We start from the raw sequence: 13,612 nt of genomic DNA, 5'->3' as shown, positions 1-13,612 counted from the left end.
TAGAGAGAGCAGTTCAACTTCTCCAGGCTTTCAGAAACAGTTAAAAGACCTTAAAATTGAAGTATTAGATTAATGTAATACTTCAGGACCTCTTTCAGAGCGTCAAGATGCATTCTGTACCTCATTTTGTCTGAGTGTTGCAGGTTCCCCCTCAGACAGGAAAGGGCCTGTGCCCACTTCTCTGTCAGGGCTCAGAAGGTAGTACGGTTGATCCTCGAACAACATGGGCTGAACTGCACGGGGCCACTTCTAGAAATTGCCCCAGGGCAATTTCTTTCAATAAATACAGCACTAAACGTATTTTCTCTTGTGTTTTTCTTAATAACATTTCCTTTTGTCAAGTTCACCGTAAGAGTACAGTATATAAAACCCGTAACCTACAAAGTACGTGTTATCTCATACGTGTTATCTCACTGTTGATATTATCGCTGAGGCCTGCAGGCAGCAGTGGACTACTGGGAGTTAGACGTGTATTTCTGACTACACGGTGGGTGGGGGCGAGGGGGCGGTCCCCTAACCCTGCGTTGTTCGAGGGTCAGCCATGCTGTGGTGAAATTCTACCGTCGAAGTAATTGGATTCTTAAGATGCTTTTGTCGTTCTTCATAAGTACAGTATAAAGTTCTAACTTCTTGCTCTCTTTCAATGCCCCACATATTCTGGACCCATTCTACCAATTCAGCAAGTACCCACCATTCCAAATGGACACAACTCCTCACCCCCCATGGTATGCAGCGCTCTTTCTGTTCTCCACACTCCTCTCCCTCTGCCTCGCTTTTTCCCCAGCTACTTGCTTGCAGGCCCCAAGATGAAATTGAGGCCTCTTCTTTCCCCTAACTCTCTGTAGTTTCTCCAGCATGAACTGGTATCCCTTCCTCCCCCGTAACTCCCTGTAGCTGTAGGATAGAACGTTAATACTCAGCACCAACACTCGGCCTTAAGGTGTTACCAGTGTTACTAAGTGTATAAAGTGGAAGCTTTTTGAAGGCAAAAACCCCTGTTGAATTCCTCTGATTCCTTGTATGCTAGCATGCTGTTGAACACATAGTAGATACTTACTCAGCAGAACACTTAACTGTTCAAGCAGAACTGCTTCTGCTGGACTGCTTGTAATAACAGACCTTTGTTTTTTTCCCCTTTTAGGCTTTCCAGGATCTTCCAAACACATTGGATGAAATTGATGCTTTATTAACTGAAGAAAGATCAAGAGCTTCTTGCTTCACGGGACTGAATCCTACAGTATGCTACTTGCCCTGTTGCCTCCCGCAAGCACCACTGCCCCCCTCCTCACACCCACCACGCACGCGCACGCACACCTCCTTCCAGCACTCGCCTCCCACTCTGTACTAGAGCTCTTGGTAATAATAAGCCAGACAGCAGGAACAATGTGCTTTAAATGCCAGATTCTGAATCTATTAGAATTTTAAATAGACTCTTCCTAAGGAACACACTGTTCTGTGCCTTTCCTTTATAAAAAGAATCATTGGGCTAACCTGAAATACTGCAGTGTCTATTTTTTCAAGGATAAAAAAACACGTTTAGTAGAAGAACATAAATTGCGTACAAACAATGCAACAATTGGCATATTTTCAGTTAGTATTTTAATTGATGCAGAATTTCCTGTAATGTTATCCTTTGGTAGATTGTCTTAAATAGTTTTTTCTCTGCCAGGTTGTTGAAGAATACACAAAAAGAGAAGAAGAAATAGAGCAATTAACTGAGGAACTAAAGATAAAGAAGGTTGAACTGGATAAATACAGGGAAAACATTTCACAGGTCATTAACCTTTAACTTTTATTTCTGTCACGTGCTTATCATATGGGAATGTAGAATAATGCAAACTGAAATGACATGTTTCTAAGAACAACTGCCATGTATGGTCTCATGACTAAATTGATCTTTGTTTTATGGACAATTTTCTGTCAGAACGTAGTAATACTTCTTTTAAATTGCCCTTTTATGTTGAATTGATTTGCAGGTAAAAGAAAGGTGGCTTAATCCTTTAAAAGAACTTGTAGAAAAAATTAATGAAAAATTCAGCAATTTTTTCAGTTCCATGCAATGTGCTGGTGAAGTTGATCTACATACAGAAAATGAGGTAATATTGCATTTGAAATGTTTCTTGGCAAGTAATTTTAATTATATGCTAAAAGTCTGTGTAAATTATTTGTTTATTCTAGAGTTATACCTGTGAAAATTTTGCTAACTGCAAAATCGAGCCACCTAGGCACCCTAAATAAACCAGTTAAGCATCTGCCTTTGGCTCAGGTCATGATCCCAGGGTTCTGGGATCGAGCCCCGTGTTGGGTTCCCTACTCAGTAGGGAGTCTGCTTCTCTCTCCCCCTCTACCCCTCCCTCTCTTAAGCTCTCTCTTACTTTGCTCATTCTCTCTCTCCAATCTTTGAGAAGGAAAACACCACCTGTGGGAGTCCGTCGGGTTTTTTTTTTTTTTTTTTTTTGCGACATGAGACCAGTCACTATAGCCTTACTAAAATTCTTTTTTATATCCAGATAGGTAATGGTTATTCAGCTGTGAATGAATTGCTTTATAAATCTACCATTCTCCACGTTAGAAGAGTCCTTTAGAGATTGGCAAATGTAACTGAAATACAGTATAATATCAGTGGTTTCCTCTTTTATTCAAGATTTTAAGAGTACACAGGAATGAAAATATTTGGAAACTTGTTACTAATTCCTTAAACTATAACTTAATGCACTACAAAATGGTAGGTGTAAGATAATTTTGAATCAGAAATGTGTAAAGTGAATGTGGAATTTGCTTTAAGATCATTGGAAAAGAGGAAAGGGTAGAGTTAGAGATGAAACAGGGTTGGTCATTATGTTGATAATAGTGAGGCTAGTTGGTAATTTTACTGAGCTTATTTTAGTGTCTAGTTTTGTGTATGTTGAAAATTTTCCCTAATAAGTTTTTTCCCCTAGTATAGAAATGAAGACCATAAAAGATCATTTTCTTTCAAGCATGTGTGCAATCTTGCATGTACGTTCTGTACATAGATACAAAGCAAGGTAGTGCTTTAGGAACTTTGCCCCATGACTCCTTCACCTGCTTGACTATCCATAAGGATAGTCAACATTATTTCACTTTTCAGTTCTATTAAGATAGTAGATTTTGCCATAGTGAGGCCATCCACAGACTTTTTAGGCTTGTTACACAATTAAGAGACAGTGTAGTAACAAATGTAATTCATAATATACTGTGCACCTGCCGGGCTCTGTGCCGAAGCACTTAGAAGTCCGTTATCTCGTTTCATCCTCCCAGTTACTCTGTAAAGCAGTATTCTGATCATCCTTTTTTTTTTTTTTTTTTTTTTTTTTTTTTACAAATAAAGTATCAAAGAAGTAGTTGCTGTCTACAAAGCTATTAGAGATCTTTAAGGAACTAACTCTTCTAATGGATTTATTCAGTCTATCATCAAATACTATAAAATTGCTGGAGAAAACTGTAACCTTTCAACAACTTTTTACTGTTCTACAGGAAGACTATGATAAATACGGAATTCGAATTCGAGTCAAATTTCGCAGCAGTACGCAGCTGCACGAATTAACCCCACACCATCAGAGTGGAGGTGAAAGAAGTGTTTCCACCATGTTGTACTTGATGGCGCTCCAGGAGCTTAATCGATGTCCATTTAGAGTAGTTGATGAAATCAATCAGGTGTGGTGCTTATTCTTTTACTTGCGCTTTAGTGTAGCTTATAATAGATTGAAATGTAATCATTATTGTTGTCATTGTTTAGGGAATGGACCCGATCAATGAACGGAGAGTGTTTGAAATGGTTGTAAATACTGCTTGTAAAGAAAATACATCTCAGTACTTCTTTATTACACCAAAGGTGGGTAATAAGACATCTGCACGTGCTCTGTACTCAGAAGTCCCCTGTGGTCTAATCATAGAGCAGATTATGGCCCGATCCATAAATGAGCAGAAACACTCCCCCAAGACAGAACTAAAAAGATTTCAGTAATATTTATATAAAGGGGACAAGTTCCAGTGACATACTTAATCAGAAACCTTATTATTAGAAAAAGAAACGTAGGAGGCATAGAATTATGTTCTAGAACCAAAATTTCCTCCCTGCTTTTGGCACTTTTTATCTAGAGAGGCTCTTCTTTTAGTACTTTAAAAAAGGGGCGGGAGGGGGGGGGTGGGCAGGAGAATATAACCCTAGAAGTCTGGCACTCCTCATTTCCTCAAAGACCCAAGGATGCCCTGCCCTTCTGTATTTGCCCAACAGCAGTCCCCTGGCGCAGGGCAGATCTTAATTATCCTTACGGAGAATTTTCCATAAGCTAGAACCATTATAGCAGGAAATTTTCTTTTGTTACATCTTGTGCAAGAGCTAATTTGTAAGACCAATATACTCAAAGGTGTGTTTATCATCAGATTTCCCTTTTAAATTAAGTAGTCATGAAAAATTTCATTGGAGAGCCCACCTTAAATGCACATTTTCTTAGAATAGAATAATCTGTTTTTTTCCTGTTACTCTCTGGAATAGCCAGAATGTTTACCACTCTATTTACCAAACACCCTGGTGTATGAACCCACCCCTCTGTCACACACTTTTCAGGCTACCAATCTTTCATGGGCCATACAAGTTGCTTGTGAAGTATATGTGGATAAATGAGTTAAAGTATGGATCCTAGGAAAATTCTGAAGGACATACTTCCAGGGTCAGCCTAGAAGTTGTAGAAGCTTACTTGGCCTGGGAGTGCTGACAAGGCATTTGTTGATGATTCTTTAGGCCAGGTATTGATGATTCTTTAGGCCAGGTGCTAGCTCAAGTAAGGATCATAGTCTGGCCAGGTATCTTATCGAATTGAGAACTTCACACTAGAAATAACATTTGACTTGACACATGTAAGGTTCGCAAACTGTGCCTCTTAACGTATGGCATTATGGGACCATCTGTTCTAACACTTACAGCTCCTGCAGAATCTTCCTTATTCTGAGAAGATGACCGTATTGTTTGTCTACAATGGTCCTCATATGTTGGAACCTAACAGATGGAATTTAAAGGCTTTCCAAAGGCGGCGGCGCCGTATCACATTCACTCAACCTTCTCAATAAAAGTAAAGAGCAGAAACGGAGCATTTTTGGTTAACTCCTGTTTATGAGTATGGCTCACCTGAATAAAAGATTCGTTAAGACTAAGAGATGGGTCATTTTTGGAAACCTGTTAAATACAAATGGGTTGATGGATGGAGACCATAGTCACTCTTTCTATGGGGGCCTCATCTGACAGTAGAAATTAAGTCTTCAGTTTCTGTTGAGCTCAAGTCCTTGGCTCTCTGCCTATGAGTCATTGGGTTCCCATGGTAAAAGGTATTCACTGTTTCACATCACAGGTACAGGGGAAGGGGTGACCCAGCACAGGAAGTGTGGGTGACCTGGTGATCCCGAGCTTCAATTCCAGAGTCACTTTAATTACTTTCAGAGTCTAAAGAGGACTCTACAGCTAAAGTCCTCCCAGTATAATATTTAAAAAAAGAATCAATATGGAAATGTCTAGACTAATGTATAATAATAATTTATGACAAATCTATTTCTTCCTATTAAGAAGGATTACCTTATCTCACCAGGAAATGGAATTTTATGGGCCTTTAAAAATTTTTTTTACAAAACGACATTATAATTGTATCAGTATCTCAAGGGAAATATGTACTGGGCTTTAGAAATGGTAGGGGAAAGTCTTTGAAATGCCACAAGGTGGCCACTAGATGATGCAGTGTGCAACCAAAAGATTGACAGGAAAAAATCAAGTGATAAGGGTTTTTAAAGAATAACCTGGAAAAGTGTGTGTGGGTTTGGTGTTTTGTTTTGTTTAGTTTTTTTAATTTAAAGTCAATTGTATTTTACATCTTCAATTTCTAAAAGCATTTTTATAATTATTTTTAGTAGGATTTTTTCTTAAAATTTCATATACTGGTTTCTACAATTTATATTTGAAAATTTTCAGTGTTATTTCAAGAGTGAGGGAAATATTGATTTGTTTTAAAACACAATACTTCTAGAACCTGAACTTTTAGGTCCTTCCTTACAGTGTTGACCCTACCCAACTGTCTTAAAAAATCTAGTTTAAACTGGTTTTTTTTTTTTTTTTTTTTTTTGGAGCAAGAAAGAATTAGATGAGAGAATCATTTGTTCCTCTGAGTTACACTAATAGTGCCAAAACTATTTTAAAAAAAATAAATCCATTGGACTAATCCAAGAACATGTCTCTGAACAGTTGAATTGGATCTCTGCCAGTAATGACAAAATTATTTTTTAGTTGGTAGCTTGAATAAATTGAAGAATTGCATTCAGTTTCGTATATTCATCACTAGCCATGGAAATTTGTATTATTAGGTTAAAAAAATAATGAACCCTAGTCTATATCCTCTCACCTGGACATTTTCTCTTTAAAAAGGTATTTTTTTTCTTGAGAAAATTTTAAGAGAGCCTTCTACTCTTAGCCTAATGCATGTATTATGAAAATATTTTAAAATAACATTTTTTTACTAGTGTAACAACTCACGTAAAAGTTGAAAAACTTGGTAACCTACTAGTAGGTGGATCTTGTTACCAAATATTTGTTGTTTAATACTTTGTTTTCCACCAAAATATCTTTACTAATATGTGCTTACTGTCATTTGTTTTTTGTCTGAGTTAGTGCCAGTCATCTTACTTCTGCAAAATGATTATCAGTGTGAAAAAAGGAGCTTGAAGATGAGTGTGTTTGGGGGGGTGGGGGGATGATCAAGTACATTTCCGTTTACATATGGCAGTAATTATTCCTATAACTTGTTTGTAAGCATTTTATATTTCTCTACTGGACAAAGTTAATACTTGGTTTTACATTGGATTTTGAGCTGTAAAGGAAAAATTATGTATCATTTTAACATAAGAGAATAAGAAGTGTAGCACATTATATATACTCAGCCACTTAAAACTTCATATATTTTCTGCAAAAGTTGATTTCTAATTACAAACAAAATGTAAAAACACCAAGTCTGATTTGATGAATAAAATATTTAAAACCTGAAGGTGACAGGTATCCTCATCGATTTGCCTAAGGAGAGTGTCTCTATTCACAGATTTGTAGTGTTCGAAGTTTTTTTTTGTTTTGTTTTTTTTGCTGCTTTCTGATTTGCTTACTTTCTTTGGAATACGGATCTTTAGTATGTGAAAAATGTAATTTTGTCCTGCTATAGTGTGTGTCTGTGTGTGTGTGTATAACTGGGGAAAAAAATCTGTGGGAAATGCTACTTTGTTGGTAATAAATGCATATTTTCATATTCTTTTGGTGTATGTTATCTTAAATAATGGTTTTTACACTTTCAACATTAAGTCATTCTGGTTTTCACACTTACTGAAGAACAACTCTCTTCAGTGTGCCTTGCCAGCCTTCCCGTGGTCAAAAGCATAGAAAATTTTGTTTCACATTTGCCTGCAAAGGAAGTAGTCTAACAGCACTGAACACAGTGAAAAAGTTTGAAGCCATCAAGGAAGCCAAGTTACAACATGAATATAGACATTTTTTGCTAAAAACATTCACAGTATTCTTTTTGTCTTCATACAGTAAGCTCTTCTCTTGCCTCAATTTCCTCATTGTGAAATGAGGGTAATACTTCATTTACAGAGTTGTGGAAGGGAGCAGAGGAGGTCAGGGGCCTCTTACTAGGGCACCTGGCATCCTAGTGGATGCTTTATTAATGTGTCATTTTTTTTTCCAGCTTTATTGCAGTTTTGTATTTTAAATTTCTTACATTTGAGAGAGAGAGCGAGCACAAGTAGAAGGGGTGGAGGGAGAAGGAGAGAATCCCAAGATGACTTTGTGCTCGGGGGGCTCAGTTTTATAACCATGAGCTCATGACTGAGCTAAAACCAAGAGTCGGACCATAACCAACTGTGCCATCCAGGCACTCCTTGCATTTTAAATATTTAAAAAATGTAATATACTATATTTTATACATCAAGGTATGAGAATTCCCTTTTAAATGAAGTTTTTTCTTTTGTGTCCATTGTTCCAAGGACAGACACCTGTAGGTTTTGAGTGAGCCTCTCAACATACAGATAAAATTGTTGTACACCTTCATGAAATTTGACTTCGTTAATTAGATGAATTGGTATAAGTATCTTTAGCTTATCTCTTTATAGTCATACCATAGGTTTTGGAAAACTTGTAATCAATACAGTTTGCAAATTTGGGAGATTTGACTCTACTGATAATTTGGGCTTATTTTTTATTCCCAGTGGAAATTTATATTTGACATTTTTTTGTTGAGCTATTCACTCACTGCTCCAAAGTAAGTTATTGATGATTGGAGTTTAAAAAAAAGCTGGCTCAAAAAAAAAAAAAAAAAAGTCCCACTCTTCCAAAGACAATGAGCTGGGCTACTATAAGAGGATTTGGTGAGGCTGGGCTCTGGCTTCATCTGAGAGACCCGGACAGGATGTGGGGTGGCGGTTTTGGAGCAGATCAGAAACATGAAGGGTGTTCTGCTGCAAATCCTGCCTTACCTTTCTGATCATCCATTAGTAAATTTTCATTTCCTTTTGCCTCTCAAGAGCATGCTTACACATTCGGTGTCTAGGCCCAAGGGTTCAAGACCCCTTGGCACCCTACCCTGTCCCTCAACCTCTGCTCTTATCATGCCCAATACTCCTTAAGGAGTGGGTTGAAACAGGATAATTTTAAATATGTTGTTTAAAATCTTAATTTAGTCCCAGTGATCTCTGTGACATGTTCCTTTCTTCGTTTGCAAATATTAGCTGTTCAATTTGGAAACAATCTTCCAAGTGGCTTAAATCAGCCTCCTCTTTCCACTGTCTTAATTCATGAAAGGAATCATTTGAGTGATGAGGCCAGCACCTATTTTGTAAATTAGGTGGAGTAAGAATTTGTTTATAAGCTGTACTATACTTTCAACGTGTTTCCACCCAGCAACCCCTGTACTATCGATTAATAGAAACTTAGTAAAAACTTGAAAGTCTTAACAGTGCTATCAGTAAATGGCAGAGGTGGGAATAAAGAAACATTTTTTTTCCCGGGATACCGTACTGCTATTTTAATCAGGATACCTTGCCTTTTAGATTGGTGGAAGCTATACCATCAACAGTCCTGGTTATGTAATCTACTTCATTATGGCTAAGACTTGCTGTTCTGATATGCCCCTGGATTAGGGTACAAGTTCTGCAGTTACAAAAAACCCAGATACAGCTTATATAAGATAGAAATATATTCCTTTCTTAAAAGAGCATTAAACAGTCTGGGATTCTTCACCCAGTTCATATTTTGCTGTTCTGCCGTTCTCAAACTGGGTTCTCTCATGGGCCAGGATGGCTGCTTCAGCTCTTGCCAACATTTGTATCCAAATGATGAAGAGGGGAGAAAGGGACAAGAGGAAGACATGGCTACCACCGCCTTAGAAGTACTGTTACGTAAGAGGCCCAAGTTACTTTAACTCTTGTTCTGAACTGAGTGCCGCAGCCTGCATGAGACTTGACTATGTCATCCTGAGTTAAGGGACTACATACCTAGTTAAACTCCAGCCACTCTGTTAAACAAAAAAGGGGAGAGTGACTATCGGAAGACCAGCAGGAGTCTGCCACAGACCCCAAGAAGATAACCCTATGGCCTATTGACAGCGTTTTCAGAGAAAAGATCTGTTGAGTTTCCCATCGCACCTAAAGATCCGGTTACCACAGCCTTGAAGATTGCTACACACCACTCCCTCTAAACAGCAGCCCCAAGCCACTGCTATTCTCTTGCTCTCTCCTTTCTTCATAGCATTTCTCACCACTTGTGTATTGTGTTTGTTTCTTTTCTCTACTAGAACCTGAGTTCTCTGAAGGCAGAAGCTTCATTGTATTGAGTGCTATCACCCCAGAGCCTAGAGTGCTTATTAGTACATACAGTGTAATGGTATCATGAACGAATGCTCTTTCTCCCAACACTGATGGATTAGAGCATATTCCATTACCTGTATATTCAATTCTTACATGTATTTCAAGGAAAGCACTATCTTATGTAGTTTGAGGAATAAAAATACACCCCGCGTATGATTCCACTCTGAAGGAATTTGGGGTAGGGATTTATTCAAGAAGATGATGTAGGACGATCTTGAACTCCCCTCTACCCACAGACATATGGTGGCTACAGCTACATATGGAACAGTGTCGTCAGAATAACCTGAGCCTGGCTGAGAGATACCTACCCAACAGACTAAAGAGAAGAAAACCACATCAATGCAGGTAGTACAGGTTGGGACACAAGCTTGTCAACCCCTCCCCCCCAGGCACAGTGACCCACAATCAGGAGGAGACGCCACTCCAAATCCAGAGCCCCACCCCCCCTGCCGCCCACCACTAGTGATAAGAGCTCAAACCCATCAGGTGCCCCAAATTTTCAAATGTGCACCTGAAAAGACCAGTCCCCATCTAGTTTTACAAACCAATGGGGCTCATAATCCCCAAATCCACCAGACTATCAGTCTGAGAAATAGCTCTGAAAGGGTGTGTGTGCTTGAACTCACCTGCTCCAGATCCCAGCTCAGACACCACTGACTATGCCTAGACTTTAAAGGGAGGAGACTCATTTCTTTAGATTCAACCATCAGCTTGAGGACCAGGCATCAAATTTAACCCACATATCTAGAAGCCTGCTGGAACACTCCCGGGACAAGAGTGTCCTCACACTCTTCACTCTGATCCAAACCAGTTATCTCCCGGAAGGGAGCTTTTACATGTGTCTGGTGCCCCGGTGTTTATAGCTGCCATCAAGGGACACTTCTTGATCACCTGAGAAGGGCAGGGAGCTTACATTCCTGGTCCCATGGAACTATAACAATAGGTGTTACCCAGAAAGGAAATTATACCCTTGAGGCACCCTGGTTTTTGTGACTGCTGCTGGGGGACACTCCACATCACCTGGATCTGGTAGCCAGTAACGAATGGAGAAACACTTCTTAAATAGCCTCCATGCCCAAGGGCTCAGCAAGAGGCAACAGATCTAGGATATCAGTTTTTACGTGAAGGGGGCCTATTAGCTAATCATGGCTGTAGCCTAAGGGACAGGTTTTTTTTTTTTTAATAATAATTTATTTTTTATTGGTGTTCAATTTGCCAACACACAGAATAACACCCAGTGCTCATCCCATCAAGTGCCCCCCTCAGTGCCCGTCACCCATTCACTCCCACCCCCCTGCCCCCCTCCCCCCCCTTCCACCACCCCTAGTTTGTTTCCCAGAGTTAGGAGTCTCTCATGTTCTGTCTCCCTTTCTGATATTTCCTACCCATTTCTTCTCCCTTCCCTTATATTCCCTTTCACTATTATATTCCTCAAATGAATGAGAACATACAATGTTTGTCCTTCTCTGATTGACTTACTTCACTCAGCATAATACCCTCCAGTTCCATCCACATTGAAGCAAATGGTGGGTATTTGTCATTTCTAATGGCTGAGTAATATTCCATTGTATACATAAACCACATCTTCTTTATCCATTCATCTTTCGATGGACACCGAGGCTCCTTCCACAGTTTGGCTATTGTGGACGTTGCTGCTAGAAACATCGGGGTGCAGGTGAGGGACAGGCTTCTAATAAAACATGCATCTAGAGGCTCTAATCCTTTCCAAAGACCTGCAAAAGTGGGCACTTTCTTTGCACTCTCCCTCTGCCGCATTTTAGAGCACTGTGTCTCCCAGAACACGGCTTTACATGTGTCTGGTACCCTGGTTTTCAGTCTGATAGCCAGGGAAACTTGTATTTTTGGGTACTGTAAGACTAACAGTTTTTGGCAGGCTACTACCCCCCAGGATACTGCAAAGACAGTAGACTGAGGCACACTTCCAGTCTCTGTGAAGACCTCTTTGCTTGTCCTGGAGCTTTGGGCCTAAGGAGGTTTCAGGTTTGACACACATCTAGTGGCCTATGGAGCTGCTCTCAAGGAACATATGCTCTTAGATGCCATGTTGGTGCTCTCCTTCTGCCTTACTTCAGCTTGGCAGGATCTCCCAGAAAAGAGCTTGTACACATTTCTGGAGTCCCCATTTTTGCAAATACCTCCCAATTGCCTGGCTTTGGTGGCCAATGGGTCTTATGTGTGTGGTCTTGAGCACTATATATTTGCACACTTTTGAAAGCTGCTTCCTGAGGGTCTGGCTTCCAAATGGCCTGAATCCAGGTGCTGAGAGAGCCTCTTCTCTGGGATACTCACAAGTCTTGGCACATCCTCAGCTACTGGGAGCTACTAAAAATATAATAGGCTGCTTGGACAAGCACAAATATTTGAAAGACAAGAGCTAGGGCAGGATTGAACAACAGGGTTTATCTCCTACATGAATTCACTTCTTCAAAACTAGGAGAGGTGGCTGCTTCATCTAATGCATAGAAGCCAACAGAGAGCCAAGCAAAATGAAGCAGCAAAAAAGTATATTGCAAATTAAAGAACAAGATAAAAACTCAGCAGAAAAAAAAACAACAATGAAATGACAGTACATAATTTACCTGTTAAAGAGGTCAAAGTAATGATTGTAAAATGCCCAAACTGGGAAGAATGGATAAACACAGTGAGAACTTTAACAAAGAATGGACAACATGAGAAAGCACCAAACAGAAGTCGCAGAGTTGAAGAATAGATTACATGAAGCAAAAGAAGGGATCCATGAATTCAAAGGCAAAGCAGAACTCACCCAACCTGAGCAGCACAAAGAAGAATGAATGAAAAGAGGAAAGATAGCATAAGGGACTTATAGGGCAACATCAAATGGATTAATGTTCCTATTATAGGAATCCCAGAAAGAAGAAAGAGAGGGGCTGAAGTCTTATATGAAAAGACAATGGCTGGAAATTTCCCTAACCTGGGGAAGGAAACAAACATCCAGATCCAGGAAACTCAGAGTTCCAAATAAGGTGAACTCAAAGAGACCCACACTAAGACACATAATTAAGATGCTGAAAGTTAAAGATGAGAGAATCTTAAAAACCAGAAGAAAAAATAAGTTGTTATTGTACAAGGAAAACCCCTCATAAGACTATCAGCAGATTTTTTTCAGCAGAAATTTTGTAGGCCAGAATAGAGTGGCATGATATATTTAAAACTGAAAGGAAAAAAAAATCCCAAAATACACTACTCAGCGAAGTTATCATTCAGAATTGAAAGAGAGAGAAGGAATTTTCCAGACAAGGAGAATTTTCCAGACAAGTCAAGCTAAAGGCTTTCATCACCATTAAATCAGCCTTACAAGAAATGTTAAGGGACTTCTTTAAAAGCTAAAAGAAAGGGTGCTAATTAATAACAATATATAAAAGAATAAATTTCACTGGAAAAGTAAATATAGAGTAAAAGTTTAATTAATCACTTAAAACTAGTATGAAGGTTAAGACAAAAGCAGTAAAAATAACTGCTTACCATAATAGTTAAGGGATATGCAAGATAAAAAGATATAAAATGTGATGTTAAAAAACAAAATGTGGGGGACACCTGGGTGGCTCAGCGGTTGAGTGTCTGCCTTGGACTCAGGATGTGATCCAGAGTTCTGAGGTCAAGTCCCACATTGGGCTCCCCAAAGGGAGCCTGCTTCTCCCTCTGCCTGTGTCTCTGCCTCTTT

General features: G+C 39.3%; 1 protein-coding gene across 3 annotated transcripts in view; it reads left to right on the top strand.

Annotated features, from left to right (window-relative positions):
* Positions 1-7,298, top strand: part of SMC5 (structural maintenance of chromosomes 5) — a 93,103-nt gene extending 85,805 nt beyond the window's left edge. For 2 of the 3 annotated variants that reach the window (XM_025423326.3, XM_049092105.1), the window contains exons 19-25: positions 681-725; positions 1,142-1,237; positions 1,670-1,774; positions 1,977-2,096; positions 3,496-3,675; positions 3,758-3,853; positions 4,945-7,298. In XM_025423326.3, coding sequence (XP_025279111.1) covers positions 681-725; positions 1,142-1,237; positions 1,670-1,774; positions 1,977-2,096; positions 3,496-3,675; positions 3,758-3,853; positions 4,945-5,088 — 786 coding nt within the window. In that variant the 3' untranslated portion in view covers positions 5,089-7,298. The remainder of the gene's footprint in view (positions 1-680; positions 726-1,141; positions 1,238-1,669; positions 1,775-1,976; positions 2,097-3,495; positions 3,676-3,757; positions 3,854-4,944) is intronic. The other variant, XM_049092103.1, reaches the window with a different exon arrangement.
* Positions 7,299-13,612: the final 6,314 nt, after the last annotated feature.

The sequence above is a fragment of the Canis lupus genome, chromosome 1 (assembly GCF_003254725.2).
Source record: "Canis lupus dingo isolate Sandy chromosome 1, ASM325472v2, whole genome shotgun sequence".
Classification (NCBI taxonomy): Eukaryota; Metazoa; Chordata; class Mammalia; order Carnivora; family Canidae; genus Canis; species Canis lupus.
This window is presented reverse-complemented; position numbering and strand designations above follow the sequence as displayed.